At 46.8% G+C, this 19,941-nt stretch overlaps 1 protein-coding gene across 1 annotated transcript in view; it reads left to right on the top strand.

Moving 5' to 3' along the window:
* The window catches only part of LOC137536060 (ovostatin-like), a 148,153-nt gene that overhangs the window by 44,062 nt on the left and 84,150 nt on the right, over positions 1-19,941 (top strand). Inside the window, exons 9-14 of the mRNA XM_068258032.1 lie at positions 1,048-1,156; positions 2,009-2,124; positions 4,865-5,023; positions 6,262-6,492; positions 9,817-9,874; positions 15,930-16,072. Coding sequence (XP_068114133.1) covers positions 1,048-1,156; positions 2,009-2,124; positions 4,865-5,023; positions 6,262-6,492; positions 9,817-9,874; positions 15,930-16,072 — 816 coding nt within the window. The remainder of the gene's footprint in view (positions 1-1,047; positions 1,157-2,008; positions 2,125-4,864; positions 5,024-6,261; positions 6,493-9,816; positions 9,875-15,929; positions 16,073-19,941) is intronic.

The raw sequence follows: 19,941 nt of genomic DNA, 5'->3' as shown, positions 1-19,941 counted from the left end.
TGGTGGTACCTACCTAACCCTAAGACCCTTCTGGTGGTGCCTAACCCTAAAACCACCCTGGTGGTGCCTAACCCTAATGCCCCCATGGTGGTGCCGAACCCTAAGACCCCCTTGGTGGTGCCTAACCCTAAAACCACTCTGGTGGTGCCTAACCCTAAGACCCCCTTAGTGCTGCCTAACCCTAAGACCCCCTTGGTGGTGCCTAACCCTAAAACTACCCTGGTGGTGCCTAACCTTAATACCCCCAAACTACACTAACAATAATACGATACATTTCAATTTGATTGCAGCCGCCTGCTAAATAGAGTAATGGCTTTCTATATTATGATAAAAAAACAATTGTGCCCACATATATTAATAAATAACAATTGCGCCCATTTTTGGTTGCGCGTTTTTCAACTGCTTCTAAGTGGAGGGCATGCCTGCCCCGCCTAATTCTTCCAGAGTTCCCCCGCAGTTTGCACAGTAGCTAGTAATAATCAGAGCTCTATGCACTCCAGCCCTGGGCAGTCATTTCACTCACTGTGCCAAAGATATCTCTGCACCTTACGGCTTGCAACGCATGTCACAGAGTGGAGTTATTCTGTTCAGTTTAAAGTGTACCCGTATTGAAAACAGTGCTTACCTCACACAGTCCTTTCCTCATTCCCCCTCCACCTCACCGTTCCAGCGCCACAACAGCCTGAAATCGACCTCAGCCACACTGCGCAGGCGCACACAGCTCGGCCAGTAGAAACAAGCATGCAGCTAATCCAGTCAGACTTCAGTCAGAAACACCTGATCTGCATGCTTGTTCGGGGTCTATGGCTGAGAGTATTAGAGGATCAGCAGGACAGACAGGCAGTGTGCATGAAGCTTGAAATTAAGCAAAAAAAATGCACTCTCTCCCTATTCTGATTGGCCCCAGTCCAAACTGTATCAGATCCCGTTAGCAATGGCCACTGGCTAGGGGAATTGACAAACTCTGTTGTCACAGTTTTACCTGAAATGGCAGCTTCTCTCTGCATATGTATAACGTTTCTTTTATACATTTATCTCTCATCTCAGCTCGATTCCACCGGTTCCTTCAGCGGTTCCATTGACCTTATCGACTTCCATATTCCATCGACGGGAACATCCATCAACGTACAGTTTACTACGATTGAAGCTGGAACAGGTAACACTTAGGGACGGTCAGAAATGTCCATTTGGCTTTCAGTCATTTCCCCCCTGTTCTCACCATCCAATGCCTCCCCCCCCCATTCTGTGAAAATTTCGATTTCTGCCGATTTCCAATTTTCCGTGTTTCCGATTTTTGTTTTTCCAATTTCCGATTTTCGAGGAGTATTTTATCAGTCATATCTTGTATCAGAGAATGCAAAAAAATGGGGGTAAAAAAATCTGAAAAATGGAAATTGTCTTGTGATTGGTCTAAAATGACCATGGTGATCCGATTTTTCCCAAAAATTCTGCATTGTCTGATTGGCCCAATGCTTCCTAGTTCTGTGATTTGGCTAAAATTACAGAGTTGCGGTAAATCTGATTTCCACGAAATTCCGATTTCCGTTTTCCAAATTCGATCAGAAATGCGGAAATTTCAATTGGGTGGAATGTGAACGAACATCCTACCTAATAATAAGCAAGTGTCCCTGTGTCCTGTCCGTGTGTCAGTGCTTTTGCTCTACTGCGCATGTCAAGCACTGACAGCTGTCGGGACAGGACGCAGGGCGGGTGCGCGCGCAGTGGTGACAGACCAAGAGCCCGTTTTCAAACAGGCTTAGGTCATTAGTCTTGGCTCTCCAGCTGTGATAAAAGTACAAATCCCCGTACGCATTTGCCTTCATTAATCATGACTGTGGCTGTCAGTCTCCTGCAATTCATTGTGGAACTTGTAGTTCCTTAACAGCTGGAGAGCCAAGGTTCCCTCCCCCTGCCCTAATAACTCTATGCCTAATGGCTCTCTTCTGCAGCAATGTTGGTGACTCTGTAGCTAATTCCTGACATAAGGTCTCTCTCCTCTCTGCCGTAGGTATCCAAGTCACTGAATCTCACTATGTATGGATCACCAGCCAACCAGCCAGGCTGAACTTTGACTATGGTGCCATGAATCAGTATTACAAACGGAATATTCCTTACACCGTTGTGGTAAGTCCAGATCATCCCATAGGAGAGGGAATTGTTTCACACACATTTAAAAGACACCCGAAGTGAAAATAAAATAATGAAATAAACGATTATATTTATCCTCCTTCTCCTAAAAAATGACTTTTTAAGATATGCCACAGTTTTATTTATTATTATGCCACTGTTTTATTGTTTTTGCTCAATGACACATTCATTGAAGTATGCCAGAGCTAAAATCTATGAACTATTGACCCTTCTTAACTCTTTCCTGCTCTCAGAAGCCATTTTCTGCTAGGAAAGTGTTTTATAGTTGGAATTTCTTATCAGTGAGGGTCACACTGTAGTCACTTCCTGTCAGAGTCAGGACTGAGTCAGCCACTTACATACCTGATATTTAACACTTTCAGGCAGAGAAAGAATAAAAGGAGCACATCCTAGTTATTTGTGTGCTAGGCACTGTACATACACGTCTGTCTCATCCTGTCACATGTCAGCTCGGGTTACGGGTATCCTTTAATGAAAGATTGCATTAAAGCGGATCTGAACTCAGAACTTCTTCTCTGCTCTAAAAGATAAGCAACAGCATCATAAACTTTAAAGAAAAACATTTCTTTGTTACAGCTGATACAAATCCTGCAATAAATCTGCAGTGTGTCTACTCCCTGCTTTCATGGAAGCAAACCTAGGGTTAACATCCTTTGTCTACAAATTAGCTGCTCTGTCAAGGACTCCTGAACTGACCCGGGTGAAAGATCAAATTACACTTGTGATTAGTCACAGATGAAGGCAATTAGACACGCTAAATTATAAATAATAAAAAAATAATAAAGTATACCGTTCTCTGTTTTCCTTCTGTCCTGCGCAAGAGTTTACGTCCACTTTAACACCATCTACTATGTCAGCCATTTTGATATGATTTTTATGAGTGTTTAAAATTGTGGTTCTGCATTGGAAGCTGTATGCTGGGATAAGCCGTAACACACAAGGCATGATGGTCTTGTCTGACATGATGAACACATTACACATCATTGTATATATTTACGTGAAACTCTACAGGGCTTCACTGAGATTCAGTGCTCTGCAGGGAGTCAGATATGCTACCCTACAGAGAGTCAAAGTGATTTGGTGTTCTGCAGAGGGTCTCGTAGATCTGGTACTTTGCATAGGGTCAAAGATTTGGTTCTCTATAGAGATTCACTAAGATTTGGTGTTCTACAGACATTCACTGAGATGTGGTCCATTGCAGTGTGTGAGATATGCAACTCTACCGAGATTCATGGAGATGTGATGTTCCACAGATTTTAAGATCAGGCATTCTACAGTTTCCCTAAGATCGGGTTCTCCACAGAGATTCACTGAGATTTGGTGCTCTACAGAGATTTCCTGAGATGTGATGTTCACACAAAGATTCACTTAGATTTTATTTTCTACAGAGATTCAATGAGATGTGGTGTTCTGCAGAGATTCACTGAGATTTGATTTTTTTACAGAGATTCACTGAGATTTGATGTTCTACAGAGATTTCCTGGGATTTGATGCTCTACAGAGATTCATTTAGATTGTATTCTCTACAGAGATTCACTTAGATTTTATTCTCTACAGAGATTCAATGAGATTTGGTGCTCTACAGAGATTCAATGAGATTTGGTGCTCTACAAAGATTCACTGAGATTTGATGTTATGCAGGGATTCACTAAGAATCCATGTTCTACAGAGATTCCCTGAGATTTGATGTTCTACAGAGATTCAATGCGATTTGGTGATCTAAAGAGATTCACTTGGACTTGATGTTCTACAGAGATTCAGATTTGGTTGTCTACATAGGATAACTGAGATTTGAAGTTCTACAGAGATTCATGAAGACTTAATGATCTGCAAGAGATGTGCCACTGTACAGAGATTTATTGAGACTTGGTTCTCTACAGAGATTGAGCCATATACTGGGCTCTGCTAAAGATGGTTACACAGAAGACGTGACAGATCATTATAACTTAGTAATATTAGTATGCCTCTTGGATTTTCAGTTGCCCCAGAGGTGTGCTTTAAAGGGACCCTAAGCTCAGGCTAAAAGCACAATTTTGACATACCTGGTGCTTTCTCCAGCCTCCCGTAGCCTGCGAGGTCCCCTGGCTCCTCTCCCAGTCCCACTGGCATCTCCGTTTATCGGGCAACTTCGGCCTGAAGTCTCCCATGTGCACCTGCGCATGCTAGGCGTCATCACACCAGCTGGCGTGAGAGTCCTGCACATGCGCAGTTCAGTCTTAGAGATCAGCACATGCGTAGGTCTCATGCCAGCCAGCGTGATGATGCGGCATGGGCAACCTCAGGCCGAAGTCGCCGATTAACGGAGCTACCAGCAGGACCAAGAGAGGAGCCATGAGGATGCCGGAGTGCTTCGTGGGCCACAAGGGGGCTGGAGGAAGTCCCAGGTAAAACCAAATTGTGGTTTTAGCCTGAGCAGGACCAGGAGGAGAGGAGCCATGAGGAAACAGGGGCACCTCACGGGCCACGGTTGGCTGGAGGAAGTCCCAGGTAAGTCCAAATTGCGGTTTTAGCCTGAGCTGGACCAGGAGAGGAGCCATGAGGATACAGGGGCACCTCGCGGGCCATGGGGGGGGGGGGGGGGGGGCTGGAGGAAGTCCCAGGTAAGTCCAAATTGCGGCTTTAGCCTGAGCTCAGTAAAGTAATGTATGCACTGAGAAGTTTACTACTAATATTACAGTGCTGTTACAATAACCCCGAACATGTACTGTTGTTTCAGGCCAAACTTACCGATGAACAAAACAAGCCAATGCCAAACGAAGCGATTGACATTGATGTTGACGGGAAGCCTACACAGCAAGCAACAACAGATTCTAACGGACAGATCGAATACAAGATTGACACAACCGATATGGTGGTACCAAACTTTACCATAAAGGTATGTAGTTGAGTCAAATATTGGGTAGTGGGTGACTTCTGTGTGACCTTATAGTGTAACGGGTGGGGTGATGCCTTAACCCATAGATGCAGCAAGGAACCACAAACCTACATTGCAGTTTGCTGTACATAAAAATGTTCAAATACACACCTAGGGCCAAATGCAATTCACTTATTCACCTGTGTTTTCTCCTAGGTGATATTTTTAAACTTGTCAATAAAGAGCCTTTTAAGCCACCAGAAAACAAGAAAATGCTCAAAACAATTTTGATAGTACCCTTTCACCTACTTTTTGGTACTTTTTTAGTTGAAAAGTACTGAAAAGTTATTTTAATCGAAGATGAAAAATTATCTCCTGGGAGAAAAGTCAGGTGAAAAAGTGAATTGCATATGGCCCCTAGTTTTCAAAACAGATGTTAAACTAAAGAAAGCTCTGCACATCTGTGCTGTTAGTCATTCAAATGCAGAATCTCTTGGGAAGAGCTGCCACCTCTCCCCTTCTTAAAGGAGTCATCAGGCAATATATATCTACTTACCTGGGGCTTCCTCCAGCCCCTTGCAGCTGACATGTCCCACGCCGCATCTCCGATCGCAGCCGCCAACCCGGGGTCTGCGCCGTGTGCAGAGGCCGACCTCCTCTACTGTGCCTGCACAAGCTCTGCGGACAATCAAGTCCATGCGGTCCCCCGCATACTTAGGCATATTAGATCTGTGCTGGTGCAGTACGCCGCGGACAACGTAGGCTTCATTGACAGCGGCGCTTCACGCAGACGCAGTAAGGATGATGATCTCAAGGTCAGCCTCTGCACCGGCAGGGAACCCCCGGGCCAGCAGCTGAGAGCTGAGCTGCTGCGTTGGATATGTCAGCTGCAAGGGGCTGGAGGAAGCCCCAGGTGAGTAGATCGGGGGAAATAATATTGCCTGATGACTCCTTTAAAAACTCACACTGGGCCTCCTGGCTAGACCATTAATTGGCCTGTTTTGTGGACCAAAGAGGCGCTCCAGCTCACGGTACACAGAGCGATTTTTGCGGCGCTGGTCCTGGCCGGGTTGGCACTGCTACGGCGAGAAGTGACGGTGCCAGGGGACAAAAATAAGTAAGGTGAGAAAATTTAAGAGAAAAGCTTTGCGATTCAGTCCCCAGGTTTCATGTCACTTTTAGGTCCCTTCAATGTTTTGCTCAAATTTTGGTTTACCGGTAGCACAGCTCGTTCAGTTCCCCGTTTTTGGCTTTTGCAGATCAGCTACAAGAATCCTGAACAGTGTTATTATGCCGAGTGGCGAGACACAGACTACCCAACGGTAGACTACATGGTGTTCAGGTTCTACTCCCGATCGGGGAGTTTCCTGCAGGCCAAACACATCTCTGGAGATCTGAGCTGTGAGCAGGAGCAGAAGGTTGATGTGGATATTTTCATGAATACAGAAGCAGCTGTAAAGGATGCTAACAAAGTCACCGTATATTATCTGGTGAGTACAGTGAAATATGTACCTCTTTCCTTTCATTATTTGTTTAGTTTCTTCTTTTAAAGAGAATCTGTACTGTGAAAATCTTACATAATTATACGTACCAGCCTGTTTGTTGTCTTCTCCTAGCCCCTATCTGTGACATTTTCGCCGCTCCCGCTGCTTTCCTGGTGATAAAATCCCTGTGTTATTCATTGTTTTTGTAAACAATGAAGATGGCCCACCAAACAGAAAATACATCATCAGAGCAGGTGCCTGTTTGCAGAGGCTCCTCTCAAATGTGACTTGATTGCTGGAATGTTACTCCCACGTGTTGCCTTAGCTGCTTGTCTGAGCAGTGCACTGATCTCTCTGCACTCACAGCTGTTTGAAATGTCTCAGCTCCACCAGCCTTGCAGGGACGCTGGCTGTGAGCAGAGACATTGCCTGTGACTCATACACACGCACAGGAGAGCCTGCAGGGGGCGTGCATAACTTCTCCCTATCACAGCAGAGACAGTGCATTCCTCTTTGTCTCGACAAGGCTTGGCAAGAAAAGAAAATTCGATCTATTACAGAGACAGCGCAACTAGAAAATGCTGCAGTAATCCAGACCACATTAGAACAGGAGCTGCAGCTAGCTTTATTTGTATCACGGCTAGGGATGCCCCTGCCTAGGAGAACTCATGGAGAAGTATGTGATCAGTTTGATCAGCTGATTTTTAAGGTTCTGATTTGCTGTGATGGCTTCCTGGTTTAGCACATGATCATGACCAGCAAATTAGAGGCTTACAAATCTATCAGCTGATCAAACTGATCACATGCTTCTCCGTGAGTTCTCCCAGGCAGGGCCATTTCTAATCACTGCTTAGTCCTCCTTTCACTGCAAGATCTCCACTCCAGAGTGACCAGATTCAGTTTATTATTTACCAGTGATGAGGTTATGGGAGAGACCTTCCCGATGCCACGAAGGGTGGGCACTGCCATAGGTTTTGTAAGGTTAGGCATCAGAGGAGGTTTTTTTTTTATAAAGTTGGGCATCGGAGGAGGAGGTTGGGCATCACCAGGGAAGTGGTTAGAGTTAGGCATCAGGGGGATGGGGGGAGTTAGGGTTAGGCATTGGCAGGGGGGTGGTAAGATTTTTGGCAAGGGGGTGGTTAGGATTAGGCATTGGAAGGGGTGTAGTTAGGATTAGGCATTGGAAGGGAGGTGGTTAGGATTAGGCGCTGGTAGGGGTGGCTAGGGTTATGCATTGGCAGGGTGTTGGTTAGGGTTATGCATTGGCAGGGGGTGTTGGTTAGGGTTAGGCATTGGCAGGTGGTGGTTAGGGTTAGGCATTGGAAGGGGGGTGGTTAGGATTAGGCATTGGAAGGGGTGTAGTTAAAATTAGGCATTGGAAGGGAGGTGGTTAGGGTTAGGCACTGGTAGGGGTGGTTAGGGTTAGGCATTGGCAGGGGGGTGGTTAGAGTTAGGCATTGGCAGGGGGTTGGTTAGAGTAAGGCATTAGCAGGGGGTGTTGGTTAGGGTTAGGCATTGGCAGGGGATGTTGGTTAGGGTTAGGCATTGGCAGGGGGTGTTGGTTAGGGTTAGGCATTGGCAGGGGGGTGGCTAGGGTTAGACATCGGTAGAGGGAGAGTTCGGTGTGAGAATAGGGTTAATGTTTAGCTGTGTAGAGAAGTACCGGTAGCATTTACCGATATTTTACTATCAGAATTAGAAGTGCAAAATGGTAAAATATCAGTAAATGTAGCAATATTCTGCTAGCCGCCCCTTTTGCATGTACCCACCAAAATGCCCTGCTAAGGCTAAATGGGAAGACATAACACGTCTTTTGTGACACCCATGAAAAGGACAGAACTGAGTTAGATTTCTGCTGTTGGGCCCAGACGGCTATAAAAGCCTGACATACATGCTAACTAGTTAAAATACCAACGCACACCAAATAAAAGTAAAAAAAAAATCATAAACTGGTGCTATGTATGAACAGCTACTGGTGCTGTACTGTATGTGGTACCCAGTATATAACAGTATATAGGGGATTGACTGGTTCGATTGGTCAACTCTACCTGTCTATCAGAGCGGTATGGAAGAATAGATTGCGCTGTGCCCATAAAACACGCCTCTTTCACCCTTCTAGCCCCACCCTTGTTTCCTATTTACCCCCTTCTCTGCCTCTCAGATCTCGCACATGTGCGCCTGTGCCGCTTCACTACAGTCCTCAGCAGCGAGATCTGAGAGGCGGTAACAGGATAGGATCTCGCACATGTGCGCCTGTGCCGCTTCACTACAGTCCTCAGCAGCGAGATCTGAGTAGCGGTAACAGGATAGGGCGTATCACCCGGCATCAATGACACCCGGCGTATAAGTCGACCCCTGACTTTTCAGAAGATTGTCAAGGGTTAAAAAGTAGTGTTATACGCCAGAATATACAGTATTTAACATTTAATAATGCGGTAATGGAAAAAAATCTATACTGTACTTCTGATTGTCAAAATATTCACACTGTTTTGAAATTATACCACAGTAAAATATTTTGGAAAAAAAAAGTTTTGTTACTGAATGGTAAATTCTTACAACTTTCAGGTGTGTCGTATCCAATCATAGTAAATATTGATGGCGTTGAGAGAGAGATTGCAGTGGTGCAGTTCCAGCAGTATTCACACACCTGCAGTCTGAACTTTTTGGGATAAATTCAGACCTTCCTGGATATATTCTAAAACACTTTGCACTGTAGGTGCTGCACTACAATACAATCGCCTTAAAAATGGTCCTCCAGGCCTCGCTATGGCCTGAAACCCACTACAAAGCTCTATCGCTAATCGCAATCGCTAGCGTTTTTAATGAGCGTCTTGTAAGCGATTTCATGAGTGTTTTCTAGCTATTCTGGTAGCGAATTAAAAAAATGTGAAAGCTTTTTGCTAGCGATTGTGTAGCGATTTGCGATTAGTGGTTTAAATTCTGATTGGTCCTTTCAATTCATTTTATTTATTTTACAGTGTGCAGTAATTTAAAAACGCTAGCAAATCACTCTGTATAGCCATTCATGAGCGATTACGCCAGCGTTTATATACTTTACATTGCAGAACCGCTAGCGCAAACGCCACCAAAATGCTGCATGTCCTGCGATAGCAATTTTGCTAATTGCAATTGCTCCAGTGGAATTTGGCCCATCCATTAACATTAGCTTAGCGTTTTGAATCGCTCCCTAAATGCTAAAGAAAAAAAAAATCGCTCTAGTGGGTTCCAGCTCTTTGATCTGATTTGACCCGGCAAAGGTTGGCACACTGTTGCCGGCTAATTCCCATTTGTGTAGAATTATTAAATATGGACGAAATGTTTTACTTTTAGGTGATGGGAAGATCGAATATTGTCCACAGTGGCCATAAGGATGTTGATTTGGGCGGATGTAAGTACTGTTATTCCTGTAATTCTTTTTATTGTCTTGTAAAGCAGGCCTGGTAATAAGTGGCTATGAGACATGTTGATGAACAAGCAGACGATAAAGTATAGATTGCCAGTTTTCAGATTTCTGCTGCACACGCTAAATCATAACATCAGCCTCTGAGTGATGTTGCTGAGCTCTGACTCGTAAGGAACCACCCACTCCACTCACTTAGTTCCCATCATGCTTTGCAATGACACAGCCACAATACTTGTCTGGCTTTCCATTAGGCTCAATGGGCACATCTAGAGGCTGCACTATTGGAGATTCACCAGTAGGGGGTGTAATATTTTAAAATTGACTGATTTGGACCATTGGGGGTAGGAACACACTAGGTAGATTTGCACATGCATTTTCCATAGCACATAGTGGAAAACACATATGCGATTCTGCCTAGTGTGTTCCTACCCTGATACTTGTCCATACGTAGGCGAGAAGGTCAATGAAATTTGAATCATTTTAAGTTTATACAAATTGGTGCAACTTAGTAACACACCTTATGAGAGATAACACGCCTTACCAAAGTTAACACGCCTTATCAAAGTTAACACACCTTATCAGAGTAGCATAGTGAGCGCTACGGGCTGAGGGCAGGACAAGTGGAGCTCTCGACATTGCCAATTAGCAGGCATACATTTGTAGCGCTCGCTATGCTATTCTGATAAGGCCTGTTAACTTTGATAAGGTGTGTTAACTTTGGTAAGGCGTGTTATCGATGATAAGGTGTGTTAATGGCTGTGCTATGTATTAGCACAGTTTAGTGAATCAACAAAGACAAGCGCTGCACGAAGAGATTTCGTTAGCGTTTTGTGTTTTTCCTATAACTTCCATTGAGGCAAAATCGCCTTAAAAATGGTCCATGCAGCGCTTATCTGAGTGGAAAGCAAACGGAACGCTGCAATGAGAACTATCTCATTGGAAAGAATGGTGTAAGCGCTTTCAGGGCGATTTTGAAAAATCGCCTGCTTATAAAATTTCCCTCAAATGCCTCTAATGTGAGTGAGCCCTTAATGAGAGTTCCGAAGCCAATACAAAATATACCTGGTCTCCCAGAATACTCTGGGGGGAAAGAATTCCGCATATCTAATCAGCTTAGGCTAAACATAACTGGGAGGGCTGGGCTACATTCAATACACAGCAATATATAGATATACAGCAGGAATTGTATATACCAGGAAAATTACCATAAAAGTGGCTATCCTGAATAATTTAGAGCATTATACTCTGTGTCACTGCAGGGCTTCTTTACTGCATTCTACTATATGTCACTACAGGGCCTCTTTACTGCATTCTACTATATGTCACTACAGGGACTCTTTACTGCATTCTACTATAGGTCACTACAAGGCCTCTTTACTGCATTCTGCTATATGTCACTACAGAGACTCTTTACTGCATTCTGCTATAGGTCACTACAGGGACTCTTTACTGCATTCTGCTATATGTCACTACAAGGCCTCTTTACTGCATTCTGCTATATGTCTCTACAGGGCCTCTTTACTGCATTCTGCTATATGTCACCACAGGGCCTCTTTACTGCATTCTGCTATATGTCACTACAGGACCTCTTTACGGCATTCTGCTATATGTCACTACATGACCTCTTTACTGCATTCTGCTATATGTCACTACACGGCCTCTTTACTGCATTCTGCTATATGTCACTACAGGGCCTCTTTACTGCATTCTACTATAGGTCACTACAGGGCCTCTTTACTGCATTCTGCTATAGGTCACTACAGGGCCTCTTTACTGCATTCTGCTATATGTCACTACAGGGCCTCTTTACTACATTCTACTATAAGTCACTATAGGGCCTCTTTACTGCATTCTGCTATATGTCACTACAGGGCCTCTTTACTGAATTCTGCTATAGGTCACTACAGGGCCTCTTTACTGCATTATACTATAGGTCACTACAGGGCCTCTTTACTGCATTCTACTATATGTCACTACAGGGCCTCTTTACTGCATTCTGCTATATGTCACTACAGGGACTCTTTACTGCATTCTGCTATATGTCACTACAAAGCCTCTTTACTGCATTCTGCTATAGGTCACTACAGGGCCTCTTTACTGCATCCTGCTCTGTGTCACTACAGGGCTTCTTTACTGCATTCTGCTATATGTCACTACAGGGCCTCTGTACTGCATTCTGCTATATGTCTCTACAGGGCCTCTTTACTGCATCCTGCTCTGTGTCACTACAGGGCTTCTTTACTGCATTCTGCTATATGTCACTACACGGCCTCTTTACTGCATTCTGCTATATGTCTCTACAGGGCCTCTTTACTGCATTCTGCTATATGTCACTACAGGGCCTCTTTACTGCATTCTACTATATATCACTATAGGGCCTCTTTATTGCATTCTGCTATATGTCACTACAGGGACTCTTTACTGCATTCTACTATAGGTCACTACAGGGCCTCTTTACTGCATTTTGCTATATGTCACTACAGAGACTCTTTACTGCATTCTGCTATAGGTCACTACAGGGCCTCTTTACTGCATTCTGCTATATGTCCCTACAGGGCCTCTACTGCATTCTACTATATGTCACTGCAGGGCCTCTTTACTACATTCTGCTATATGTCACTACAGCAGAGGCGTAGCTAGGATTTTCAGCGCCCGGGGACAAAGACTATTAATGCGCCCCCCCAAAGTCAAGGCTGCGCGCCGCGCCAAAAAGGGGCGTGGTCACATAATAAATGTGGGCGTGGTTATGGGTGGAGCCAAATGTTTATGGAGGTTAGCAGGCTCACGCTCACCCACCCTCCCTCAGTATGTACCTTCCAGCATGTTCCAAGACAAATTCAGCAATCATGAGCCCCCCCATCAAGACAAATTCAGCAATCATGAGGCCCCCAACATAACCAACTCAGCAATCATGAGGCCCCCAACAAGAAAAATTTAGCAATCATGAGGCCCCCAACAAGACAAATTCAGCAATCATGAGGCCCCCAACAAGACAAATTCAGCGATCTTGAGGCCCCCAACAAATCATGAGGCCCCCAACAAGACAAATTCAGTAACCATGAGGCCCCCAAAAAGACAAATTCAGCAGTCATGAGTCACATAAATAGACAGCATTTCACATAAATAGGTAGAATGCCCCCATTAATATGGTAGACACCTCTCACCTGGCAGCAGTTCTCCAAAATACACTCAATCTGACGTGGTTCCCCAAAAATAGGTAGCCCCAGGTCTATAGTTGTCCCCAGAATAGGTGGCCAGCAGTATAGATGTCCCCAGAATAGGTGGCCAGCGGTATAGATGTCCCCAGAACAGGTAGCCAGGGGTAGAGATGTCCACAGAACAGGTAGCCAGGGGTATATGTGCCCAGTATATGTAGCCAGGGGTATATATGCCCAGTATATGTAGCCAGGGGTATATATGCCCAGTATATGTAGCCAGGGGGTATATATGCCCAGTCCACGTAGCCAGGGGGTATATATGCCCAGTATATGTAGCCAGGGGTATATATGCCCAATATATGTAGGCAGGGGGTATATATGCCCAGTATATATAGGCAGGGGTATATATGCCCAGTATATGTAGCCAGGGGTATATATGCCAAGTATATGTAGCCAGGGGGTATATATGCCCAGTATATGTAGCCAGGGGTATATATGCCCAGTATATGTAGCCAGGGGTATATATGCCCAGTATATGTAGCCAGGGGTATATATGCCCAGTATATGTAGCCAGGGGGTATATATGCCCAGTCCACGTAGCCAGGGGGTATATATGCCCAGTATATGTAGCCAGGGGTATATATGCCCAATATATGTAGGCAGGGGGTATATATGCCCAGTATATATAGGCAGGGGTATATATGCCCAGTATATGTAGCCAGGGGTATATGTGCCCAGAGTAGGTAGCCAGGGGTATATGTGCCCAGAGTTGGTAGCCAGGGGTATATGTGCCCAGAGTAGGTAGCCAGGGGTATAGGTGCCCAGAGTAGGTAGCCAGGGGTATAGGTGCCCAGAGTAGGTAGCCAGGGGTATAGGTGCCCAGGGTAGGTAGCCAGGGGTATATGCCCAGTATATGTAGTTAGGGGTATATGTGCCCAATATATGTAGGCAGGGGTATATGTGCCCAGAGTAGGTAGCCAGGGGTATATGTGCCCAGAGTAGGTAGCCAGGGGTATATGCCCAGTATATGTAGTTAGGGGTATATGTGCCCATTATATGTAGGCAGGGGTATATGTGCCCAGAGTAGGTAGCCAGGGTTATATGTGGCCAGAGTAGGTAGCCAGGGGTATATGCCCAGTATATGTAGCCAGGGGTATATATGCCCAGTATATGTAGCCAGGGGGTATATATGCCCAGTCCACGTAGCCAGGGGGTATATATGCCCAGTATATGTAGCCAGGGGTATATATGCCCAATATATGTAGGCAGGGGGTATATATGCCCAGTATATATAGGCAGGGGTATATATGCCCAGTATATGTAGCCAGGGGTATATGTGCCCAGAGTAGGTAGCCAGGGGTATATGTGCCCAGAGTAGGTAGCCAGGGGTATATGTGCCCAGAGTAGGTAGCCAGGGGTATAGGTGCCCAGAGTAGGTAGCCAGGGGTATAGGTGCCCAGAGTAGGTAGCCAGGGGTATAGGTGCCCAGGGTAGGTAGCCAGGGGTATATGCCCAGTATATGTAGTTAGGGGTATATGTGCCCAATATATGTAGGCAGGGGTATATGTGCCCAGAGTAGGTAGCCAGGGGTATATGTGCCCAGAGTAGGTAGCCAGGGGTATATGCCCAGTATATGTAGTTAGGGGTATATGTGCCCATTATATGTAGGCAGGGGTATATGTGCCCAGAGTAGGTAGCCAGGGTTATATGTGGCCAGAGTAGGTAGCCAGGGGTATATGCCCAGTATATGTAGTTACGGGTATATGTGCCCAATATATGTAGGCAGGGGTATATGTGCCCAGAGTAGGTAGCCAGGGGTATATGTGCCCAGAGTAGGTAGCCAGGGGTATATGTGCCCAGAGTAGGTAGCCAGGGGTATATGTGCCCAGAGTAGGTAGCCAGTAGCCAGGGGTATATGTGCCCAGAGTAGGTAGCCAGGTGTCCCCCTCCCCAGCAGGAGGGGAGCAGCGCAGAGAAGAGCTGCTCTCTCTCCCTCGCTGTCCCCTCCAATGTCTGTCCGGTGGCTGGCAGCGGCGGGCGGAACTTACCTCCGTCTCGTCGCAGCGCCGGATGGATCTGCCGCTACTCTGGTCTGGTCCAGACCAGAGCAGCGGCTGCGCACCCGAACTTACGGCCGCCGGCCGGCGCTGGAGCGAGACGGAGGTGAGTTCTGCCCGCCGCTGCCAGCCACCGGACAGACATTGGAGGGGACAGCGAGGGAGAGAGAGAGAGCACCTAAGGTGAGGGAAGGAGGGGGGAGATGGCCCCCCTTCCCCACCGTCCGCACAGCTCTCTCTCTTCTCTGCACTGCTCCCCTCAGCCCCGCAAAAAAAAAAATAATACCGAAGCTCAGCTGGGCGCCCTTGGGGACCCGGCGCCCCGGGGCACTTGTCCTACCCCCACCCCCCCTAGCTCCGTCTACAGAGCCTCTTTACTGCATTCTGCTATATGTCACTACAGGGCCTCTTTACTGCATTCTGCTATATGTCACTACATGACCTCTTTACTGCATTCTGCTATATGTCACTACACGGCCTCTTTACTGCATTCTGCTATATGTCACTACAGGGCCTCTTTACTGCATTCTACTATAGGTCACTACAGGGCCTCTTTACTGCATTCTGCTATATGTCACTACAGGGCCTCTTTACTACATTCTACTATAGGTCACTACAGGGCCCCTTTACTGCATTCTGCTATATGTCTCTACAGGGCCTCTTTACAGCATTCTGCTATATGTCACTACAGGGCCTCTTTACTGCATTCTGCTATATGTCACTACAGGACCTCTTTACTGCATTCTGCTATATGTCACTTCCTCCTCCTCCTCCGATGACGCTACAGCTCAGTTGGAGCCTTTTTAACCTCTTGTCCTCTTGCAGCAAAGAATGGCACGTTCACCATCGCCTTCCCTGTGTCGGCAGAGATGTCCATCAACTCCAAGCTGGTCATATACTGCCTCCTGGAGGAAGAGCTTGTTACAGACGTAGTCAGTTTCAGGACTGAAGCTTGCTTCAAAAACAAGGTAACCTCTAAAGTCTGGTAATCATTCTCTATGCAGTGATGGGCGAACACCTGGATGTTCGGGTTCGGGAAAGTTCGCCGAACATGGCCGAGATGTTCGGCATGTTCGGGCCGAACCCCGAACTTTCCGAACATCCAGCTTTTGGGGGCCATATGGGGTCGCAGGCATAAGGGGGGAGCATGCCCCGATCGCGGGGGGGGGGGTCGGAAATTCCCCCCACCCCCTCCGCTAGCGCTCCCCCCTCTGCCCGCTTCCCCATTCAAAAGTTTAAGCAAAGTACCTGTAGTGGATGGCCTGGCAGTGGGCGGCACTGTGGAGTGAGGAGGAGGAGTCCGGAGAGTGACGAGTTGAGGGAGGCCGGGCAGCGGGCGTGAGGTCAGAGAAAGGGCGGAAGTACCACAAGGGTACTTCCGCTGAACCGCCCGCTGCCCGGCCTCCCTCAACTCGTCACTCTCCGGACTCCTCCTCCTCACTCCACAGTGCCGCCCACTGCCAGGCCATCCACTACAGGTACTTTGCTTAAACTTTTGAATGGGGAAGCGGGCAGAGGGGGGAGCGCTAGCGGAGGGGGTGGGGGGAATTTCCGACCCCCCCCCGCGATCGGGGCATGCTCCCCCCTTATGCCTGCGACCCCATAGGGGGGCAGTATTCGGCCGAACAGGGCCCTGTTCGGCCAAACAGGGGCCCTGTTCGGCCCTGTTCGGCGGCCATTAGAAGTTCGGGGCGAACCCGAACTTAAAAGGCCGAACACCATCAGGTGTTCGGCCGAACGCGAACATCACCCGAACAGGGTGATGTTCTGCAGAACCCGAACAGTGGCGAACACTGTTCGCCCAACACTAATGGCTGCTACTATGTAGCCATAATGCTATACTATGCACTGATTTTGTTGTTTTTATGAATGTATTTATGCACCTTATCACTATGATTAGCGCTTACTTTGCACTTTTAATATTTCCCTTGAAAAAGCTTCCCTTAAAGAGACTCCGTAACAAAAATTGCATCCTGTTTTTTTATCAAGTACAAGTTCCAAAAGCTATTCTAATGTGTTCTGGCTAACTGCAGCACTTTATACTATCACTGTCTCTGTAATAAATCAATGTATCTTTCCCCTGTCAGACTTGTCGGCCTGTGTCTGGAAGGCTGCCAAGTTCTTCAGTGTTGTGGTTCTGCTATGAACTCACCCTTCCAGGCCCCTCTCTGCACACTGCCTGTGTGTTATTTAGATTAGAGCAGCTTCTCTCTTCTCCCTTATCTTTTACAAGCTGGATAAATCGTCCTCTGAGCTGGCTGGGCTTTTACATACTGAGGAATTACAAACCAGGGCAAAGCTGTTTGCAGGAAGAAAAGAGCAGCCTGAAACTTCAGTGCATGGGGGAAAGAAACACACAAATGATCTCTTGAGATTCAAAAGTATATGTATATATTATTGTACGCATTCCCTACTGCAATTAGCGCTTGTTGTATTATTATTGTACGCATTCCCTACTGCAATTACGCATTGCCGCATTCCGCACACGTAGATATGCGGCAACGCGTATTTTTGTACGCGTTGCGGTCCGCAACAGCGCTAATTGCAGTAGGGAATGCGTCCAATAATACGCATGGTGGCCGGCCGACTGGTGAGTTGTCAAAAACGAAACTAAGTGACAGCGGGGTACCAGGGGATTCCAGAGCGGCTCCGAGGGCACAGGACTGCTGCAAGGGGCTGGTAATAGCCCCAGGTAATTGAAACACTTTACCCCCCATTCAGTTAAGGTTCTTTTTAAGCACCAACTGGGTTAGCACCGCAGTGCACAGCTGATGAAAAGTTTTGCGCTAGCAAAGTCTGGTGCACTTCGCATACAGTTTAATGGCGCTGCTTTGCGTGCGGGACTACTTTGCGCGCGATCTAAACTTATCTAAACTTATCACGCCTAAACTTATCACACCTAAACTGGCTTTTCACCAGCGTGGTACAATGGTTATCACGCCTAAAGTCTCTAACGGGGTAAGCACCGCTTTGTGAATCGAGCCCCAGGAGTCCAATGGTGCAGAATCGTGTAGGATTCAGAAAAGAAAATTGCTAAAGATCTATATACTCACAAAGGCGGGTTGCAAATCCTTGCAACCACCGTCAGAGCAGACGGGAAATTAACCATCCCCGCTCGGGTTCCCAGGTCTGGTGACAGGAACGGGGTGGTCGCACTCCGGAAGTTCTTTAGGACAACTAAAAAACTATCACCTCTAAAAGAGGTATGGCAAGACACTTAAAACGGGTGGAGGTGCCCAATGCATAAAGGATTGGCTAATAAGCTATTAATCTAATAAACAGAGGCAATCCTACCACTTTTGAAGAATTTGGACCCACTTATTGAAAACATGTCTTTTATCAGAGCACATAAATTTGACAACGTGTTTCGCGGGTGATTGGACGCTTCCTCGGGTGAGTGAAAAAACAGGTGCCTTAACTGCTATGGCTGTGTAGCATGCCTTTCGCACCTTCCGTGAAACGCCCTGTCAATTTGACGTGCTCTAATAAAAGACCTTGTATCAATAAACTGATTCAAATTGTTCAAGAGAGGTAAAATTATCTCTGTTTATAAGATTAACAGTTTATTAGCCTATTTTTTATGCATTTTTATGCATTGGGCGCCTCCACCTCTGTTTTACAGTGTTTCCCCGAATTTAAGACCTCCCCTTGAAATAAGCCCTAGCATATATTTTGAGTGTACTCGAAATATAAGACATCCCCCTAAACAGTGGCGTAGCAATAGGGGTTGCAGAGGTAGCAACCGCATCAGGGCCCTTGAGTCATAGGAGCGCCAGGGGGCTCTTCCTCAACCAAAGATTTAGCCGTTTCTTGGTCCTGTGGTGGTAATAATCACTTCTATAGATGCTTTGAATAGTGGTAATCATTAGCAAACTGTCCCCCATCCCCTTCTTGCACCTCTGACACTGTGGATGACCTTGGCAGGTTTTGTTGTGCCGTATCAAGTGTTATATATAAATTGCTTGGGGGACCCCATGTAAAACTCGCCTCGGGGCCCATAGCTCCATCACTGCCCATAAAATAAGCCCCAGTGACAGTGGGCCGGACGGGGACACAGTCAGAGCTGGGGTCCTGCTCCTCTTCAGCCATATCCCCCCCCCCCCCCCGCCACCTGCACGCACGCCCACCTGCTTGCTTTACCTGTCCTGTGCCCGGCTCCAGGCTCCCTACGAAAGTCAGATCCCCCTGAGGTTTATGCCCGGCATAATTCAAACCGCAGATCAGCGGTGAAAGGCTGCTAATGCAGCCCAGTAACAGCGCCGCCCTGTACAGGAAGTAAACAGAGATCACTTCCTGTATATGGCAGCGCTTACTGGACTGCATTAGCTGCCTTCACTGCTAATCTGCGGTTTGAATTTTGCCGGTCATAAACCTCAGGGTTATCTGACTTTCTGCCTATATACAGGGGGGCAGTGGCGTAGCTAAGGAGCGGTGGGCCCCGATGCAAGTTTTACAATGGGGCCCCCCCAAGCACTCTATACGTAACAATTGATACGGCGCACCAAAACCTGCCAAGGGCAACTACAGTGTCAGAGGTGCAAGAAAAGGATGGGAAACAGTTTGTTAAGGATTACCACTATTCAAAGTATCTATTGAAGTTATTATTATGAGCACAGGACCAATAGAGAGCTAATACTGTAGTTGAGGTAGGGCCCTTCGGGGCCCCTCTGGCCCAAGGGCCCCGATGCGGTCGCTACCTCTGCAACCCCTATTGCTACGCCCCTGCAGGGGAGACTCTGCATATAATATACAGGGGGGGCTCTACCTACATATACAGGGGGGGGGGGGGACTCTGCCTATATACGGGGGGCTTATACACAGGGGGGACTCTGCCTAT

This window comes from Hyperolius riggenbachi, chromosome 10, assembly GCF_040937935.1.
Source record: "Hyperolius riggenbachi isolate aHypRig1 chromosome 10, aHypRig1.pri, whole genome shotgun sequence".
Lineage (NCBI taxonomy): Eukaryota > Metazoa > Chordata > Amphibia > Anura > Hyperoliidae > Hyperolius > Hyperolius riggenbachi.
The sequence above is the reverse complement of the archived record's forward strand: the minus strand, read 5'-3'. Positions and strand labels throughout refer to the sequence as shown.